The 20,542-nt window shown below is 47.7% G+C and overlaps 2 protein-coding genes across 2 annotated transcripts; one reads left to right on the top strand and one right to left on the bottom strand.

Annotated features, from left to right (window-relative positions):
- The first annotated feature begins 14,964 nt into the window (after nt 1-14,964).
- Nucleotides 14,965-15,648, top strand: LOC136453683 (uncharacterized). Its single transcript, XM_066454244.1, has one exon. The coding sequence runs from the start codon at nt 14,965-14,967 to the stop codon at nt 15,646-15,648; it is 684 nt and encodes a 227-aa protein (XP_066310341.1).
- A 747-nt stretch (nt 15,649-16,395) lies between these two features.
- On the bottom strand, nt 16,396-19,085 carry LOC136470445 (probable protein phosphatase 2C 34). Its single transcript, XM_066468312.1, has 4 exons — nt 18,674-19,085; nt 18,218-18,585; nt 17,130-17,366; nt 16,396-17,034 (listed from the first exon to the last, which is right to left on the bottom strand). Exons 1-4 carry the CDS (start codon nt 18,930-18,932, stop codon nt 16,765-16,767), a joined length of 1,134 nt encoding a protein of 377 aa, XP_066324409.1. The 5' UTR covers nt 18,933-19,085; the 3' UTR covers nt 16,396-16,764.
- Between the last annotated feature and the right edge of the window lie 1,457 nt (nt 19,086-20,542).

Raw genomic sequence — 20,542 nt, 5'->3', positions numbered from 1 at the left:
GGGCTAATTGGGAACTAGTCGGGTTAGCTCCTCCCTCGATTGATACGAGGGGGCATGGGTCACAACCCATGAGTGGTCCTCATTTGGCAGGCTCATTGCCAGTGGGTCGGGGCTTCAGGGCCATGCCACTTTTGTCTAGGTATGCAACTATGTTCTTTTTTGATCTCACAGTGGAGTTCTTTGAGCGCGATGGACCTATACTTATTTGATAGCTGCTAGGGACTTATGGGACTAGGCATCGCCCTGCCTCCCGTGCGGCAAGAGTGGAGACCCAGCCTGCAATGAGTCATGATGAGTGGCAGGGAAAGTAGGTTAGCGACGGTGCAACCTTCCCTCCTAGGGGTTGCGTCCACTCTTGCCACAGCAGATGAGAGGAGGGAAACCGGGCTCCCTGCCTCGCTCGGTAGAGGAACACACAACTCACCCTCCTGGTCAGAGCCAGAGGGATTAGGAGGAGACGTGGCTAGACTAGAGGTAGAACATCCACCGGTGAGCCATGGAGTCAAGATAGTGGAGATCCCCTACTTAGGTGAGGCAGGCACTGGGGTGGAGCTGCTAGCCATCCCGCCATCGTAGGAGTTAGTGATGATCCGATTGTCACACAATATTACGATGGCTAGATCTTCCAGCGGGTTGGGGGCGACCCACAAGCTGGTGTGGCCCTACCCCAATGACCCGAGGAAGGCTCAGTTCATCCTTCGTGATGAGGAGGAGGTGGGGCTTTGACACTTGCTTGAGGAGAGAGGTCTATTGATGGAGTCCGATCTCGCCCAAACCAAGGCAAGGCTCATCCATCAAGCAGTTTCAATCGACCTACCATGTGTCATAGAGGTAAGCTTTCTACATTTTTAGCATTTGTCCTTGACTCCTTGGTCTTTCATTGGTTGTTTTAGCATGTTTTCTTCTCGCTATACAAGATTTAGAGGCGATGTCAATCCGCGAGTCCCATTTCCTTCTGGAGGAACATGATCAGATGGGGCGGGAAGCCATGATGTCATGGTGGGTTGACGAGCTTCAGTGCCAGCTAGAATCCACCCACCATGAGTCCCAAGATTGGGTGGCTGAGGCAATAGGAGCACGGGTGATGGACCTACTTGCGGTGGAATAGGCGACTGCTATAGAGCGAGGACTCGACATAGTGAAGGTCCACTTGGTGGAGATCGAGGTAGTGCTTTAGAAGTCCTTAGAGGCTCTAGAGATGGAGCGAAAGGCTCGGTCAGAGGCTGAACAACAAGTGGTCACGCTTCAGGGGCAGGTGTTTGGTGTACAGGAGTCACACGCTCGACTGCTCAAGAAGGTGACCCAACAAGAGGAAGGACCCTCCATCCTCAAAAACACCCACCTTGGTATGTATCTGTTCCGCCTGTGGTTGATGCCTTGGTTTTTCCTTTCCTTTGCTTCTGAACTTGCCATCCTTTTCCAGACAAGGGTGGAAAATTGGTTCTCTGGAGCGAGAGTTGGAGATAGCCAAAGCGGCGATCAGTCAGAGCACGGACGCACTAGCCAAGTCCCTTGAAGAGTGACGTGCTCTCGAGGGGGAGCTCGACTAGGCTCGCAACATCACCCAGGTGGTCATTTCTGAGGTGTTCGGGCCGGCGCCGAGCACTAGTATGCCCGCCGTCCAGCTGGTAGAGGTCCCGAATGAAGTTTGGGCCCTCATCTCCGACGGCATGTTCTATGGGACATTGGGGGTGCTGACCTCAGTGGCGATGCACCACCCAGACCTAGACTTCACCACCATCTGCAGAGGGTACACTGATGGCTAGAGCTTGGTGCCATATGCACAGATGGTGGTCAAGCAAGTCTTTGCATAGTGGGTGATGGAGGCTCACCATTCGAGCATGGCTAAAGGCATGCACCAGGAAGATGTCATCCAGCCTACGGATAGAGTGGAGACCGGGTCAGAAGTGAGCGTCGTCCCTCCTCTGACCAAGCCAAATGTTGTCCCATCAGAAAGTGAGCAGCCCTTATCCTTGTTGACCATGCCGTCAGCCGATGCCGCCGGCCAGCCACAATAGAATTTAGAGTAGAAGCAGTAAGTATATGTAAAAGTTAAGTTTGTGGGGAAGCCACCATATGAATAGTTTTTTTACATTCGTGGATACTTTAATTTTGTTTTGTGATGGAATCACTCATAAGGGGAAGCTTGTCCCATCCGTCTTTGTTTTCACTCTAGCATAGCTTTGTTTTTATCCTTTCTTTTTTCACACCTACCCGTTTGACCCATAGGCTGCAACCTTAAGAACCTAGGCATGACCCGCGAGGCTCAGTAGCTCGTAACCGTAGGTCATGGTGGGGTATGATCGGTTGGGAGTTTAAAACATAAGTTACATAGGATAACTAAAGTAACAGACTACCCTTTCGTTTGGGTGAAAAGTATTACTATATGATAGTAAAAAAAGAGGGGTGGTATCGCACCCTCGTAGAGCCCCCGAGCGACCCAGGCCAAGAGTGTTCGAGCTAGGGTGCTTGTAGGAGCAAACGTTGAATGAAAGAAAGTGGTAAGACCGAGTTTTAGAGGAATAAACGACGTAGCTGTTCGATGTTCGATGTGTTGGTGAGAACGTTGTCGTTGTCATCCTTCAGTCGGTAGGTGCCCGGTCGGATCACCACGGTCACCTTATAGGGTCCTTCCCAAGGTGAAGAGAGTTTATGTTTCTCCTTGGTTGATTGGGTTCTTTGGAGCACGAGGTCTCCGACCTGGAGGATCCTCCCTCTAATTTTTCTTTCATGGCACCTGCGGAGAGTTTGCTGGTAGCAAGCGGAGCGGATGATGGTTGTCTCGTGAGCTTCCTCAAGTAGGTCAACAGTGTCATGCTGAGCCTCCATGGCCCAGTCTCCATCAAAGGCCATCACTCTTGGGGCACCGTGGTCGAGGTCGGAGGGCAACACCGCTTCAGCTACATAGGCCAGGAAGAAAGTTGCGAACCCTATGGATCAGTTCAGGGTCATTCTCAGGATCTAGAGGGTCGATGGGACCTCTATAACCCATCGCCACGCATACTGATTGAGTCGGTCGAAGATTCATGGCTTAAGTCCTTGGAGGACTATGCCATTGGCTCATTTGACCTAACCGTTAGTACGTGGATGTCCGACCGAGGCCTAGTCGATCCTGATGTTGTATCCATCATAGAAGTCCAGGAACTTCTTCCCAGTGAAGTTAGTTCCATGGTCAGTGAAGATATAGTTAGGAACACCAATACGATAGATGATGTCATGGAAGAGCATGACCGCCTCTTCCAAGCAAATGTTGGTGATGGGCTTTGTGATATAGACTAGGCCCAATCTTCTAAAAGGTATGATAGCGTTGATTGGAGGAAACTCGATGTTCATGATCTAGGCTTCGAACTAAGACCGATTTGGACCCCCACAACCGTTACACCACTGCCCCATTGGTTATCAACCACTTGAACATGATTGACCTCACCAAGAAGGCTTTCCTACAAGCGAATCGAGAACATAAGCAAGAACGAGATGAACGCAATCTGAAATTGCAAATAAATATGAGGCTTATGATAATGAGAAGGAGTTAAGTCTTTATTCGAAAGGACTAATCGCCACAGGCGAACAAGATCAAGAACTGGGGCCTTGGTTCACAGCAAGCAGCCTTAGCAGCACAGTTGCAGCAAAACAATTTCTATTTCATGAGGAAATCAAGAACTAAACAAAACCCAAACCCTAAGGAGAGCGACGACTGCTATTTATAGAGTCTTGGGTGTCAAGCCCCCTAGACACGCCCCCTAACGGGCCCAAACATGATACATGGTCCAACGGACCAAAAGACAGTGTTGCAGCACCCTGGTAGATTCTGGACGCTGACTTATTTTGATGATTCCTGTTGATTTCGAATGTCTTTTGATGTGAGACCACTAGGATTGGTTTCCTTATCAAATTAGCTTTCCAACCATATGTGAATCATTGAAAACAAAGTCTAGATGCATCCTGGGTGACCAGTTTAAGGCAGACTGGTCCTAGAGGCCGAGGCAGACTCGAACTTGAGTTGCTTTGGGCCTTCACCTCGAGGGATTCGAACCGAATTAGCCTCGGGCCTCCTTCTTGACTTGGACACCCTTGCTGGCCTACTATCCCTCTAGACCATGCACCAAACATGGTCATATGCATGGGTGTTATGTCCTCATCATCCTCCCCTTCTTAACGAAAAGCCGTCCTTGGCGTCAATTGTGCTTCAAACTGAACCTGCACAACATAAAGGAGAACGGGGTTGCGAAGACAAAAGGAACTAAAATAATTGTGAGAAGAAACATGACCATGTTTCCAAGTTTCTAGCATGTCATTTCACATAAAAATTTCAGCAAGCATGTAGACTCCATGATCCGAATGCACACGATGTATGTCAACACTATCCTACAAAAGATTAGAACTAACTAAAGACAATGTAGGAATAGATGGTCTAGCAGACATAGGTAGCAACCAACAATGCTCCCCTTCTTGGAAGTGAACTTATTTCTTTGAGGAACATGAGAAAATATTTGTATTATTATGGCTGCCCTCTAAACGATCATAATCTTATACAACAAAAGAAGAATTCATATTATTACGAATGTATACTCGATGTATCATATATTGTCCCCTGTTGTTATATTTGCCAATAACATGATATGTGTGTTTAGAAAACCAAGGCAAATCAGCATATTTAAAAAGGATCTCCTCCAAACAATCTAGGTTACACAAAACATCAAATTCAATGTAACCTAAAATATGTAAAAAAGACAACAGTTTGAACTCATCAGTTTTAGTAGCAATATGAATAATATGTTTATTTTTAGCACAAGTGACTGGTTCCAAAACATGTAAAACTAAAGCATCATCAACCAATTCATCTTTATCACAAGGAACATCAAGCAAATTATCATGGGACAAAGATAAATCAAGAGAGGGTTCCACTAACAATTGCTCTATGATAGCATAGTTTGTGGAAGAATTTAGTACATTAAAATAATTCTCACCTTCCATGAGTGTAGCACCATGGGTATTACCTGTATTTTTAGCAGGAGTAATAGGTGCATTGTGTAGTGATGGTTCTGAATTTGCATATGAGGTTGTGAGCTCCTCATTTTCTTTCATGTCATCCTCTCGCTTATGTACATTATCCTGCAGAAGGTTAGTCATAGCAAGAGTAATAACAACAGACTCTTCCTCTAAATGGTGAACCTCAGCATATGAAGTCAAAACAAGAGGTGGGTTAACAAAGGTTTCTCACATAAGGAGTTTCATATCATTCCAAGTTTGAGGTTTATTAGAAGGATCTAAAGACTCTCACCAAGATAAAGCAGAATATCGCAAAACACTAGCTGCATTGTTTACCTTCCTCCTTGGACACATAAAGTGAGTAGCAAATATGTTATCTATGGTAATTTCCCACTCCATGTACTCATCAGCACCTATACCATCATAAGTCGGTGGATACGAACAACCTGTCATTGTTAGAAGACAGCAAAAGACAACACAAAAGTATTATCCCTATCAACTACTTAGGTTGTGGACAAAAAAAAATAAGGCACTCAACTCTCAAGCATCTTACTATGGTCTTACAAGTGTTCTTACCAAAGCAACAGGCAGTGCAATCGGTCGATGACTGTGATACCATTGTAGCTTGAGTGTAACAGTTGCAAGGCGAACCTGTACTTGATTAGAAGAAAGTGGAGCTTAGACAGGCACAATATAGTAGCAAGGAATAGCAATAATTTAATTCAGAAATTGCAAGACTGAAAAGTAGTCCCAAGCTAGTCTATGTCGCTGACCTAAACTCGTCCTGGACCTAGTTCAAGCAAGCAATACAATACAACTCAGCACAAGGACTCAAAAGGATGCAAGCACTTCTGAACTTTTTTTCACTTTCTTTTTTTCCTTCTTTTGGTTTTTGCACCTCTTTGCCTTTAACTCTTTCTTTTTTTACTCAAAAAAGTGCTACAAAAATAACTGTAAATAAAAATATCAAGAAGCAGCATTGTAGCATGATCTAAACTCTCAGCCAACAAAGCAATATCAGCAGTAGTACTGCCTAGGCGTGGACACCCTTACAGGAACTTTCCTTTTGGATTAGCGCAGGGAAAAACCAAAGAGATGCCCAACAAGGATCACAACTAACCAACAATAGAAAATCTTGTGTGCATATTATTTCCAAAGGAGACTATAACTGCCAATTAATGCTTTCCTTTCTTTCTAACTATGCACAAGAATAATCCACCAGCTACAACCGTGGCGATCAGATGAGATATCCTTTTTAAACATTGAAATAAGGATCAAGATAAAGATTTGTACTATATGTCTCTCTCAACTTGACTTATTCTTTTCCCTCAATTTGCTCATGTAACAACCAACAGGGATGCAAGATTTGGTGAAAAGGAACAAACTATCACCACACTGGAAGACAAGACTTGACACTAGACCAAGAACAAGATCTAAACACAACGAACACTATGACACGGCGAGGGACAACAGTTCAATAAAACAAATTGAAATTAAAAAAATTTGCAAAGGCACAACGAGCCTATAGGACGGGTAATATGTGGCAGTGTATATTTTTTGGCTTTTTGTGGACGATAGGTAATGCAAAAATAGTAACAATCTAAAGGGGAAAACAAAGTTATACCTAACGGGCAACAAGGTCTCTGATACCACTTGATATAGACTAGGCCCGATCTTCTAAAAGATATGATAGCGTCGATTAGTGGAGACTTAACATTCACGATCTAGGCTTTGAACCAAGACTGATTCAGACCCCCGCAACCATTACACCACTGCTCCGTTGGTTATCAACCACGCAAACACGATTGACCTCACCAAGAAGGCTTTCCTACAAGTGAATCGAGAACACAAGCAAGAACATGATGAACACAATCTAAAATTGCAAATAAATATGAGGCTTATGATAACGAGAAGGAGTTCAAGTCTTTATTCGAAAGGACTAATCACCACAGGCGAACAAGATCAAGAACTGGGCCTTGGTTCACAGCAAGCAGCCTTGGCGGCATAGTTGCAGCAAAACGATGTCTGTTTCACGAGGAAATCAAGAACTAAACAAAACCCAAATCCTAAGGAGAGCGACGGCCGCTATTTATAGAGTCTTGGGCGTCAACCCCCCTAGACGTGCCCCCTAATGGGCCCAAACATGATACACAGTCCAACAGACCAAAAGACGGTGTTGCAGCACCCTGGTAGATTCTGGACGCTGACTTATTTTGATGATTCCTATTGATTTCGAAGGTCTTTTGATGTGAGACCACTAGGATTGGCTTCCTTATCAAATTACCTTTCCAACCATATGTGGATCATTAAAAACAGAGTCCGAATGCATCATGGGTGACCAGTTTAAGGCAGACTGGTTCTAGAGGCCGAGGCAGACTCGAACTTGAGTTGCTTTGGGCCTCCACCTTGAGGATTCGAACCAAATTAGCCTCGGACCTCCTTCTTGACTTGGATACCCTTATTGGCCTCCTACCCCTCCATACCATGCGCCAAACATGGTCATATGCATGGGTGTTATGTCCTCATCACTTCGCCTCTACACACTTGGTGAATTTATCCACCGCTACGAGTAGGTGAGTGAAACCACCTGAGCCCTTTTTGAGGGGTCCGATCATGTTGAGGCCCCAGATTGTAAATGGCCAAGTGATGGGGATAGTTTGAAGCTCCTACGATGGCAAGTTAGTTTGCTAAGCGTAGAACTAGCATCCTTCACACCAGCAGACGACCTCCTCTGCATCTCGCAGCGCAGTGGGCCAGTAAAAACCTTGGCGAAAGGCTTTTCTGACTAGCGACCTTGGGGCCATGTGATGTCCGCTGATTTCAGCATGGACCTCGAGGAGGAGTTATTTCCCTTGGTTGGTAGGGACGCACTTCATGAGTACTCCCGATGGACTTTGCTTGTAAAGTTTGTTACCGAATGCGATGAATGTCTTGGTGCGTCGAGCGATTCATCGCGCTTCAGTCCTTTCTAGTGGGAGAATCTCCTTGAGGAGGTAGGTGAGTAGCGGTGTTCTCTAGTCAGCTTGATCGAGTGCTACCACGACAACGATGATGGGTGACATCATCATGGAGGCACCAAGGTCGGAGCCCCCGAGTGCTAGATTGGCGTCGGAGTGTATCTGGATCGGACCTTCTAGGATGCGGGTAGATGGCTCGTGAAGGTCATTGATGAAGACCCCATCTAGAGATGAAACCCACCTGGTAGCCAATTTTGCGAGAAAATCAGCGGCATCGTTGTCTTTTTGGGGGACATGATGTAGTTCAATCCTCTAGAATTTGTCCTCGAGCTTGCACATCTCCTGGCAGTATGCTACCATGAGGGGGCTTTTGCAAGATGACTCCTTCATGACTTGGCCGATGACCAACTCCGAGTCACCGTGGACGTATAGCCGCGTAGCGCCAAGCTTGATGGTGATGCGTAGTCCATTCATGAGGGCTCATATTCCATGGCGTTGTTTGAGGCCAAAAAATGGAGGCGGATCGCGTAGTGAAGCCTGGTCCCATCCAAGGAGATCAGAGCCACTCCAGCCCCCGAGCCGGGTGCCATTATGGACCTGTCGAAGTACATCATCCATTACTCATGGGTGACGTCTGGGGTTGGGAGCTGGACCTCCGTCCATTCGGTGACAAAGTCCATAAGAGCCTTAGACGTAATAGCGGTGCGACGGATATACCTGATGTTGTGGCCCATTAGTTCGAGTGCCCACTTGGAGATCCATCCCGCGATGTCGCGGTTACAGACGATGTCTCCCAGCGGGAATGAAGTAACGACCATGACTTCATGGTCGGTGAAGTAGTGCAGGAGCTTTCGGGTCGCCATCAACATGGCGTATAGAAGTTTCTGCACCTAGGGGTACTGAACCTTGGCATTGGTGAGTACCTCACCGACAAAGTATACGGGTCGCTGGACCTTTAGGTGGTGTCCTAGCTCCTCCCTTTTGATGACTAGGGCAGCGCTCACCACGTGGTTGCTTGCCGCGACATAGAGCAGGAGGGGTTCTCCCCGTTCAGGAGCGACGAGGATTGGGGCTAACGTCAGTGATGCCTTGAGGCTTTCCAAAGCCTATTGTGCTTCCTTAGTCTAGACGAATGCGTCTATCTTTTTGAGAAGTTTGTAGATGGGCATCCCCTGCTCGCCTAGCCAAGAAATGAACCGGCTCAGGGCGACCAAACAATCGATGAGTCTCTGTATGCCCTTGACGTTGCGTATAGGGCCCATGTTGGAGATGGCTGTGATTTTTTTGGGGTTGGCCTCGATGCCGCATTTGGACACGATGTATCCAAGCAGCTTCCCCTTTGGAACCCCGAAAACATATTTTCGGGATTCAATTTGATGCTGAACCTTCAGAGGTTTATGAATATTATGGCCAAGTTCGCTATTAGGTCGCAAGCTTGAGCTGTTTTGACCACTATGTCATCTACATAGATGGCAATTGTTGGTTTGGGCCGCTCAACTTGGCCAGGCTGGTCGAGCGGGTTGATTTGGTCGATGAAGCATTGCTACATGCACCATTGATAAGTGGCGCCAGCGTTCTTTAGATCGAAAGGCATAGTTACGTAACAATACGAACCATACGGGGTGATAAATGAAGTTGCGAGCTGGTCAAACTCTTTCATCACGATCTGGTGGTAGCCTGAGTACGCATCTAGAAAGGAGAGGATTTTGCATCCTGAGGTGGAGTCAACTATCTAGTCTATGCATGGCAAAGGAAAATGGTCCTTTGGACACACCTTGTTGAGGCCAGTATAATCAACGCACATTCTCTATTTTCTAGTCTTCTTTTTAACAAGAATAGGATTGGCTAGCCAGTTAGAGTGGTATACCTCCTTGATGAACCCGGCTGCTAGGAGTTTGGTGATCTCCTCGCCTATGGCCCTACTCCTCTTGTCGTCAAAGCGACGCAGACGTTGCTTGGTGGGCTTTGAGCTCAGGATGAGGCATAATGCGTGCTCGACATGTCAGAAGGTTTCCATGCGAAGACATCGTGATTGACGCATAGAAAGTCGGCGAGCTTGCATTCCTATTTGGCCTCGAGCTTGGCCTCGATTCGCACCGTCTTGGTTGGGTCGGTGGGGTCGATCCCCACTGCCTTAGTTTCCTCGATTGGGTGGAAGGTAGTTGAGGAGGTTGGCTTACAGCAGTCTAGGACTACTAGAGTCAATGAATTTCTGAGCTGAGGGAGCTCAGCTAAGTTGATGATGGTAGTGGCGAGCTCATAATGCTCGTGGTCGCACGTGTAGGGGTGCAAAAAGGTGCTACCCACAGTGATGATGTTGTTCGGTCCTGGCATCTTCAACTTGAGGTAGGTGTAGTTGGGGATCACCATGAACTTGGCATAGCATGGCCGCCCCAAGATGGCATGGTAGGACCCTAGGAAGTCCACTACCTTGAAGGTGAGGACCTCCGAGCAGAAGTTGGCTCAGTCACCAAACATGATGAGTAGGTCAATCTACCCAAGACTGTATGCCTACATCCTTGGGATCACACCGTGGAAGGGAGAGCTCACTGGACGAAGCTCTGACTAGGGGATGTGCATGGCATCGAGGGTGTTGATGTAGAGGATGTTGAGACCATTGCCTCTGTCCATCAGCACATTGGTGAGGCGCTTCTTACGGACAATGGGATCGATGACGAGCGAGTAGCGACCTAGTCTGGCAACATGGGAAGGATGGTCCCTTTGATCAAAAGTGATCAAAGATTCTGACCAGCTAAGGAAAGAGGTGATGGTCGTTTCACTGATGCATGCCTCTCTGTAGCGCACCTTGTGATGGTGCTTGGAGTAAATGGCATCAGATACCCCAAAGATCATGAGGCATTCCTCAAGGTTAGGAAAACTATCATCATCCTTGCCTACCGCACCTCCTTTCTTGGCCGCTACCTCCCTGGCATTTTCTTCCTTCGGCCCACCAGCCTACAACAGAAAGCACTTGAGGAGTTCATATTCCTTGTAGAGGTGCTTAACGGGGTAGGCGAGGTTGGTGCATGGGCTCTCCATGAGCTTGTCGAAGTGGTCGTGTTGACCCTGCTGGGACTGCTTGCCCGTACAATCAGCCATGGGGACCAAAGCGGGGTTGTCTGATTGGCACCGATCCTTCTTGTTCCTTTTGCCCCTTTGCGTGGAGGGGCCCTCCGATCCTTCTTGTTCCTTTTGCCCCTTTGTGTGGAGGGGCCCTCATCTTGGTCCTCGCGCTTGGCCTTGGCCTTGTCCTGGCCTCCGCTAAAGACCGCTCCAAAGCCTCCTCGCCGGAGGCATGCTTTGTGGCGATGTCAAGCAGGTCGTAGGTGGCACGAGGCTTCAGACAGGCAAGCTTATGGATCAAGGACTCACAGGTTGTCCTAGAGAGGAATGCGCCGATGATGTCCACATCAACGAGATTAGGAAGGGAGTTGCATCGTTTTGAGAAACTATGAATGTAATCCCATAGGGAATCGTCGGGCTCCTACTGGTAGCTCTTGAGGTCCTAGGAATTCCTAGGGCGGACATACGTCCCCTAGAAATTCTCGATGAAGATCCTCTTGAGATCTGCCCAGCCGTGGATGCTGTCAGGCGGGAGGAATTCGAGCCATGCTCGAACATGCTCCCCCACACAGATGGGGAGGTGTTGAATGATGAAGTGGTCATCATCCACTCCTCCGGCTTGGCAGGTGAGCTGGAAGTCTTCGAGCCATATACCGGGATTCGTTTCTCTATTATATTTGGCAATGTTGGTAGGTGGTCGAAAGCGCTGTGGGAACGATGCTTTCTAGATGCGATGGCTAAAGGCCCATGGTCCTAGGCTGTCTAGTCGGTGATCATGCCTGGGGTGTGTTTCCCCACTCCCTTCGATGGTCCGATCGGGGCTCGTGCCACCTGCTCTCATCGCCCCTTGATGGACGTCATCATCACATCAGGCTTGATGCCAATTGTTGATGACGCCGCGAGCGTCATGGTTCGTCCTGAGCCATTTGCGCATAGGTGGTCAATGTGGAGCAGGCACCGGGTCAGGCCATGGTGTAGCTACGTCCTCCTATTGCACGCTCGGCGACTATAGTGGTGAGCGGATGGAATGATTTGACTGGTGTGCCCCCATTCCCTCGGTAGGGGAAGAGGCCATGAGATGGTATCACGACGCGGAGCTCTCTGCCTGTTGAACAGCGACGATTTCCACCAGCGCTCGAAGGTTCCGATGGATCACCTGTTCCTGGGGGTCGATAGGCTCGGGAAGGCCGCATAAAAGCATCGCCGTAGCGGTGATGTTATGGCCAACCTGAGTGAACTATGGGGGTCATTTCCTCCATCCATGATGTTGCACTAGACCTGACGGATGTGACCCCAAGCGCCGTTCACCGGGTTACGCGCGTGTGGCACAGCGTGCTGCGCCGAGCACGCCAGCACAGGTGGCAGTTGGCTCTGCTGCCTTTGTCACAACTCTTCGTTGTGCTCCTACACATGAGCAAGGGCCTCTGCACGAGGGTCCAGAGGGGTGTGAGTCTGTAGGGACTCCGCTACCACCGGCAGCTGTCCTAGAGCATCTGCCATAGCGCACTCCTAGGATAGAGGGTGGCTAGGTGCCACGACGTCACCAATGCTGGAGCCGTCGCTTTCAACCTCGTCATCCATGAGGTCATGGAAAGAGGCAGAAGTGTAGCCTGCCATCCCCATGAATTCAGATGTGAGAGGGGGCGGTGTCAGCATTTTTTAGAGCCCCTGTGCGTACGCGTCCATGGGGGACATGAGACCATAGGGGAACCGGTCGTATGGCGGTTGCGGTAGGGACAACGGGGTCCCTCTAGAGAGTCGGTGGAAGATATTAAATAGCGAGTAAAGAACAATATGTATGTTACTCACAGTGGAGTTTGAGCCCAGCGTGCGCTTGGAGCGAAGCACAGGTGTCTCATCGTTGAGGTTGTCGGGTGGCCTGGAGGCAACAGAGGGCGCTCCTCCTCCGATGGGCGCCGGGACAAGTGCCTCCTTACGAAGGCAAAGCACGCCTAGCTGGTCGGCGATAAAGTCTAAGCTTTCGAAGAGGAAGGTCTAGGATGGCTTGAAGATGGGAGGAACCCACATCCCAATAGGTGGGAGCGTGGGAAACTCCAGCTAGCCAAAGCAAATCGTATCGCTTGAGCCCGTCATGACGAAGATGGCAGAAAGGTGGGAATAAGAAGGGGGTGTTAAAGGTCTGGTCGGGCTTTGAACCGAAGGGCCAAGAGTGACGGGAGCTCCTACGTGCGCTAAGTATTGGAATGTATGCTCTTTGTAGCTTTAGAGTTCTAAAGTCGTGGAGTTGTTCGAGTGCTCAGAATGTCTAAAGCTTAGCAGAGAGAGAGTCAGAATGACCGCCCTTCATTGGAAGAGAGTGCATCCTCTTTTATAGGTGAAGGGGATGGTCTTACAAGTGAGAGAGTAAGAGAGAGAGTGTGGGTGCTCGTGTTTTACTAAGTCTTGTTGCCCACACTATTAGGTACAGGACGGTCGTCGGCGCCCACAATACTGCTCATGTCAGACGCGTGTGGCATGCTTTACCGTGTTTGCCTGGTATGGCAAATGACGGTGCCCACCCACAACATTGTAAGACAAATGCCAGCACCCACAACACTATTCGGGTTCTGACATGCCTGGAAGGTTGCAAAGCATCCTTCTGGCATGGCCTGGCGGTACTTTCCTACAGGTGTGTAGGGTATGATCCTCGATATTGCGGTTGACTTGAGCGCCTTGCCTTATCCGCTCTGCCTGATTCTTGGGTCCTCACTAAGTGGGCGTCCCCAATCGGTTGTTCCCAGTCGGCTCTAACCATGCCGGTCGGTGAAGATCTGTAAGCAGAGGTTCGGTGTATTCCTGGTCAAAAAAACGGGTCAGAGTCAGAAGCGAGTGTTGTCCCCTCTTTGGCCAAGCCTTCCGGTCTGAGACTAGATCGCTCTTTCGGCCTATCATTAGGTATCTGGGCCGGCCCAGGAGTCGTGCGTTTGTTGTAATGCTGTCTACTGGGCCAAGCTTTTGCTAGGAAGTGGGTCCATCGGGGATGCTGGGTTTATGAACCCGATAGGATGCAAGTGGATTATTAGAGCTAGAACTAAGAGAGATAACGGTGTCAGCGTATATATTACTAACTATTCTTTGTTCTAGAATATGTCACTGTTTTTATCTAGTTAACCTGTTGTTCTGTGGTTTGTATGAAACTTAGTTCATAAATACAGTCTAATGTTGGCTTGCTTGCTTGCTTGCTTGCTTGTAGATACAAATAAATTCTAATGTGCATACTTGTGCCTCAAGAAGGAGAATTTTGAACAGGATGGCATCCCAGGCATGGATTGCAGAGAGAGCAAAGCCTCTACTTAAAGACAAGCCTCAGATGGGGGCAAAGGAGCTCAAAGATGAACATGAGAAGAAATACAAGATCAACATAAATTACCAGACTTGCTAGTATGGTAGGCAGAGGGCTGCAGATAAGCTTTTTGGTAAGTGAGACGATTCATTTTATTGGTTATTCAGATTCAAAGCAGAGATAGAGCTTGGGTCCCCAGGTAGTGTTGTTGAGATAGACACTGTGAAAGTAGGCAAGAAGGTTCATTTCAGTAGATTTTTCTATGCATTCAAGGGTAGTATAGATGGCTTCCTAGAGGGCTGCAGGCCATACATTAGTATAGATTCCACTGCTCTCAATGGGCAATGGAATGGACACATGCCTACAACTAATGCTATAGATGGGCACAATTGGATATTCCCAATAGCATTTGGTTTCTTTGATTCTGAGACAAAAGAGAACTGGATTTGGTTCATGGAGAAAGTTAGGCAAGGTACTTGGTCCATTAGACAAACTAGGTGTGTGCACAGATGCCTGCAAGGGTCTAGAGGCTGCAGTTAAACAGGTATTCCCAAGGGCAAAGCAGAGGGAATGCTTTAGGCATTTGATGGACAACATGAAGAAAATGTTTTCTCAAGGACAAGGCAGTGGTTTATTGTTGGGTCAATAATGTGGCCAGCAGCTAGAGCTTACATGGAGAAGTATGAGAGGCTCATGGCCAAGGTTGTTGCAGGTTCAGCAGACATCTTACCTTGGCTAAATGAGCATCACAAGTTACTCTGGGCTAGAAGCAAGTTCTCAGCAGACATTAAGTGTGACTACATAAACAATAATCTTGTTGAGTGCTGGAATGCTTGGATCAAACAGCTCAAAGACCAGCCATTGGACTCCCTTGCAGATGCAATTAGGATCAAGACAATGGTCTTCTTTGAGAAAAAAAGGAAGATCCCACTAGTTTTGACTGGTGCCATCCTTCCTGCTGTCATTCACCAGCTAAATGCTACCAGCAAGGGACTAGATCATCTCCAGGTGACTAAAGGAAACCCCCAAGAAGCTGAAGTGACTGTGATGTACAAGGGTGAGGAGATCAGAAGGCATGTTGTCTACCTAGATATGCAGGAGTGTACATATAGGGAGTGGCAGGTCAATGGTAAGCCCTGCCCACATGCCCTTGCTGTGATCACCACAGAAAGGCAGCCAGACATGGAAAATTATGTCAATGGGTACTACTCAGTGAAAAAGTTACAGGCAGCTTATGCACGTGTGATACCCAGTATAACTGACAAGCAACAATGGCCTGCAGTTGACAAGGGCTTCAAAGTGTTTCACCAGTGGCTAAGAAAAAGAAAGGACCTAAGAGACAAAGAAAGAATATGATTCTCAGCTGTTTGGAGAGGACAAAGAAAGCAAAGGCAAGTGACATGTAAGAGTTGTGGTGAGCTTGACCACAGAACCACCAGCTGGAGGTGTCCACTAACAGGCATAAAAAAAGGTATGTTTCTTTTGTAATTTCATCAGTTATTGTTACACTAATCTATCTAAGTTACCAACACATCATGTATAGGAAGAGGACTAAGAAGACAGCCACTAAGTCTGGAAGGAAGAAGCAGAAACCTAGTGAGGATAAACCAGCAAAGGAAAGAGAGGAAACATCAGCTCCCACCACTAAGACAACAACAACAAAGACTACAGGGAAGAAGAAAACCGCTGACAAAGAAACAACTAAGGAAGGAGAGGTAGCAACAAAGGAACCTCTAAGGACACCAAGGACCAGAGTAGCAGCAGCAAGGGAGACAGCAGCTAAGCAAGCACATGAAGGAGCTGCAGGCCAAGCTGTGCAAGGATCAGCAATGCAGGTGGATCAAGCACCAGGCAGCAAAAGATTTGTTGCTTCCATTTACATGAACCAACCACTAATGTACTGTGAGATGCACAAGCAATTTATTCACTTGCAAGAGGCTGGACTTGGACGAACCAGTGCCACTGAAGATAGTACCAGTAGATGAAGCTACAACAGTGCAACCAGCCAAACAAATGACCCCAAAAATGAAACAGCTAGCTACTAAGGTGAAGAAGACAATACCAACAAAGGTTGGCAACTAAGGCATAATCACTATTTGAATGGTTGTTCTTTTGTATGTATGGCACTAACCTCCAGTTCGTCATCAAACTATTTCATGACACCCCTGTATTACAGATCCCTTAAATTAAGTCCGATCCGATTCAATGGACGGGCTTACTGCTGGTTAAGCATAATCAGACAAAACAGAAACAAGAAAATGCTGTGATTAACCAATTATCTACGTAGTTCGAGACCAAATGATATTCTCCGGCATCAAAATGCTACGCACCCCACGCTATCTATGTACATCTCGAGTTCTTCCGATGGCAATGGCACTGCAGTGAGTCGTCCCCCTGCTCTGCAACTCCACCGTTACCCAGGCAAGAGAGAGCCTAACTTGCAAGACAACCCAACAGTCCTCTACCCAGAGTTCAGCTCTTATAAGCGTGCAATGGCTTCGCAGACTGGTGGGTGTTGGAGGAGTAGATGTCCACGGGTGCACTGGTGCAGTTGCTACTCGAGTCGATGACCCTGGTGTGGCGGCGCTCGCGGTGGCGATCAAGGTAGACCACAACGACGCTGATGTCGTCATGGAAATGCCGTCTCACACCCCTGTCGATCGTCCTCAGGTCACGGTACCTGACCTCCCTCTTCCTGGTTGCTTCCTTCAAGGCAGCCTTCACCAATCTGTTGGCTATCCCCTGAAAAAGTTTGTGAAGACTTAATTAGTTAGACTGCAAAGGATGTAAACATAGACAAAGACCTTATAATGAAATGACCAATGAGGATCACTTACAGTTCTCGGATTCTTGAAGACAATTTGCACCGCATCATCGTCGCTGAGGTGCTCCCAAAGACCATCCGAAGCAAATATCAGAAATAGGTCATTTGGTTTCAGCTTGTGTACTTGAACTGATGGTTCAGCACTAAGAGCAGGCCTCTTCAATGGAATAGGGGCGCCAACTTGCCGAAACAAGGGGTCCAAGCTATACTCCGGTTTCTTCAGATAAAAATCACCAATGGATCTTGACACCTGACATTACAACATTCACATGTTAGCTTACTTCTACTTACGTGAAACTTCACATATCACATTCAGAGGTGTTGGCCACTTGGCCAGGTACAATAGTTCCCCAAAGATATATAGAGCAGCTTGCAACACAAAGACGCAGACCACGTGCAGAAGTTGCAAGATCAGGATACTAAGCTAAGTTGCAATAACTGAAAAGATATTTGGAGAATATCGATCGGAAGATATGCAACGAAAAGATACGATACATAAGTTGATCAAATAATGTGTAGAAATTCATAAGTTAGGTCAGATATATAAAGTAGCTCACGTGCAGGTTACTGTCCCAGGATACTATACTAAGTTGTGCATACTAAGTTGTACACTAACTAAAGTCTGAAAAGATATTTAGCATAATAGTGATATCAAGATAGGAAAAGTCAAAAGGTGGAGTGTTCTTTCTTAGAGTGGTTAGAAAAAATCTTCAGTATGATCGAACAGCTTTTAAGTCCTACTGTATATACTAGTAAAACCTTTGTGTTAGTTCCATTTCTGTATACTGTAATATTTAACCCGTCATAGCATAGATCATCAAAAGCATAGCAATCTACGCAAGGGCACAATTTCTTAACACTGGAGTACAAATCAGGGAACTAGCAGTATAATATAATTTTGTTACAGACTTATAATGCCACCGCGTAATATATTAACTCGCAAACAAACTACTCCAAATTATAACGCAGACACACCAAGATGCAATCAAAGAAAGATACAGTTTTTAATAAACAAGCAGCCAAGCAGAGATATTTTCCCCAAATTCCACCACAGGCGCACCAAATCAATAAAATGAGACGGCTAACTGATCGCGTTCTCACCTGAATTATCCCCTTCACCCTCCACGCCCCTCTGGCGTGCACCACGATCTGCGCGTCGTCGGGGTTGAGCGCGGCGAGCTCCCGCCGCACCTCCTCGGACGCCGCGTTGTGCTCGGTGGACAGCCTCTCGGCGACAGCGACCCCGCCGCCGACCACTCGACGGCCGAGCACGGCGCGGGAGTCACCGACGTTGGCCACGTACAGCGTGTCCCCGGAGATGGCCCCAAGCAGGCAGCATGAGCCCACAGCAGCCAGCCGCGGCCGCTTCGTCCACTCCTGCCTCACCTGCTTATGGAACTCCTCCTCGGCCGCGCCGAACGCGCTCCGAATCGCCTCCGCGCTCATGCCCCCCTGCTCCCTTGCGAAGCCTGCCACATGAAACTCTCAGAATCAGCCAGGAACGATCAAGACACAGAAAGGAGAAGGCGGATACCAGTAAACAGCAATCAAACGCACGTTGGACATGGGGGAAGAGTCGGGATCGGAGGAACCGGGAGGCGTCGGCTCCGCCGTGTCCGTCGTAGACGCCGACGAGCGTGGCGGCCGGGGAGGCCAGCACCTGCGCCTGGTCCTCCATGGCTAGGTTGGCCTGCGCCGCGGCCATCGAGAACTCCCCCGCCGCGTGCGGCCTCAGCTCCGTCTGCCACAGCATCCCGTCCGCCGCCGCGGCGCCCGGCGGCCAGTGGCCGCAGCACCTCGCCACCGCCCTCAACATCTCTCCTCAGCAGCCGTAAAACTAAATCCGACCTTTCCTCTCTCTCTCCACACCCACGAGCGCGAGAGACGACTATCGCTGCTTGTTCTTGGCTTCCCCCCCACTCCGTGTGTACTCGAATGGGCTGGTTGGAATCAGGAATGGAGAATTGTTTGCGGTGGGGTTAGGTTAAGTAGCAGCTCACGAGTCACAACGCTTTGGTGCGGCGAAAGCGCGTCAGCGCGTGTGGGGTGGGGTGGGGTAAGGTGAGGGTGGGGAAGAGGCGCGGAGGAGTCTACGGTGGTTATCCCGTGAGGTGTAACAATCATGTTCCAGACCGTTCAGGAGGTCGTATCGTATCGTGGATTATTTACTGTTGACTGGTTTAGTGTGAAAGAAAAATACTGTTCCTAGCTGATCGTTTACGAACAACCGAACAGGCTTATACGGTAAAAAAAACCAGGTATCCAGGATTGGTTGATTTGACTTGCCGTCCTTGGTTATTTTTTTTTCCATCCGTGTCCGGTTTACAAGTTCGGTGAAAATTGTTGGTTCCTGACAGGTGTGTGTGGACCGGGTTTTTGGTGATAGGTTGTTCCATCTATCGCTGTAACAGAGTAACTTCATGCACTTTTCTATGTGACTGCGTGTGCGTGACTAGGCAGATTCATCCATACAAGAACACGGTAGCTTCATTCCCTATCCTAAACGTCAAATTCCGTGACACATCGACCATGTATATAAGTACTCGTACTTCTTTATAAATCATCCATCCAGTTGCTATACTTTACCACATGCACACATGTCTAATACTGCGTGACATATGGACTACGGAAGAACCTTTTGGTAGCACCCAAGTGTATCGATTGGAAATAGGAGGAAATCCAAATACTTGGTCATGTTCTTTTCTTTAACCATGTAGCATGAGGTTCATGTATTCAAAGTCTAGGCTCGTTAAGAACTTTAGCATGGGCCTCTATTTGGACAACTTGTTGAAACAACTCTGACAATCTAGTACATGTTAATTTTTATTAATCCCAAAATCTAGTCTCGTTCAGTTTGATTAAGGATCATAACACTCTAGTACATGTGCCAACCTTTACAATCCATAATCGACAGACTTATTCAACTTTTTCAATCCACAATCTATGAGTGCTTTTCTTTTTGCAAACGCCAAGTGATGTAAACGGGCTCTAAAAATATGTGTTCCTAACTGTTGACAACATGAGCATCCGATTCATGTCTTCAGTTGTTTTGAGAGCACAAGGACACTTCCTGATGAATGCATGGACGGCATTATTGTTCCTTCAATGTTAATTTTCTTTTTGAATGCGTACCATCTAAACTTGCATTAAATGATTTGTATAGGGTTTGAAAAATCGGAAATTAGCTAGCATATGTGCCAGTACAATGATATGGCGATCAGGCGATACGGCAACAAGGGCGGTACCACGTTGTTGAACGCAAAATACGGTGAATGATTTCTAACCCGTACTGTAGACTGTAGTCTGTAGTAAGAACAACAGCTTGACGTGTGCAAAAGCTGTGTGGTGGCAACGGCGGACACATGCTCCACGCACTACGTAAAAACGATTTTTAGCAACAGGTTAAATTTTTCATATGCAAAATAC

The sequence above is a fragment of the Miscanthus floridulus genome, chromosome 1 (genome assembly GCF_019320115.1).
Source record: "Miscanthus floridulus cultivar M001 chromosome 1, ASM1932011v1, whole genome shotgun sequence".
NCBI lineage: Eukaryota > Viridiplantae > Streptophyta > Magnoliopsida > Poales > Poaceae > Miscanthus > Miscanthus floridulus.
Note: the sequence above shows the minus strand (reverse complement) of the source record. Positions and strands in the feature narration are given on the sequence as shown.

What these genes read in the sequence shown, in the direction of transcription:
- LOC136470445 (XM_066468312.1), bottom strand. Translation starts at nt 18,932, where the DNA reads ATGTTGAGGGCGGTGGCGAGGTGCTGCGGCCACTGGCCGCCGGGCGCC. An exon ending in GGGTGAAGGGGATAATTCAG is followed by an intron (nt 17,367 to 18,217) that starts GTGAGAACGCGA and finishes TTGTAATGTCAG; the next exon opens with GTGTCAAGATCCATTGGTGA. An exon ending in TCTTCAAGAATCCGAGAACT is followed by an intron (nt 17,035 to 17,129) that starts GTAAGTGATCCT and finishes AAACTTTTTCAG; the next exon opens with GGGATAGCCAACAGATTGGT.
- LOC136453683 (XM_066454244.1), top strand. Translation starts at nt 14,965, where the DNA reads ATGGAGAAGTATGAGAGGCTCATGGCCAAGGTTGTTGCAGGTTCAGCA.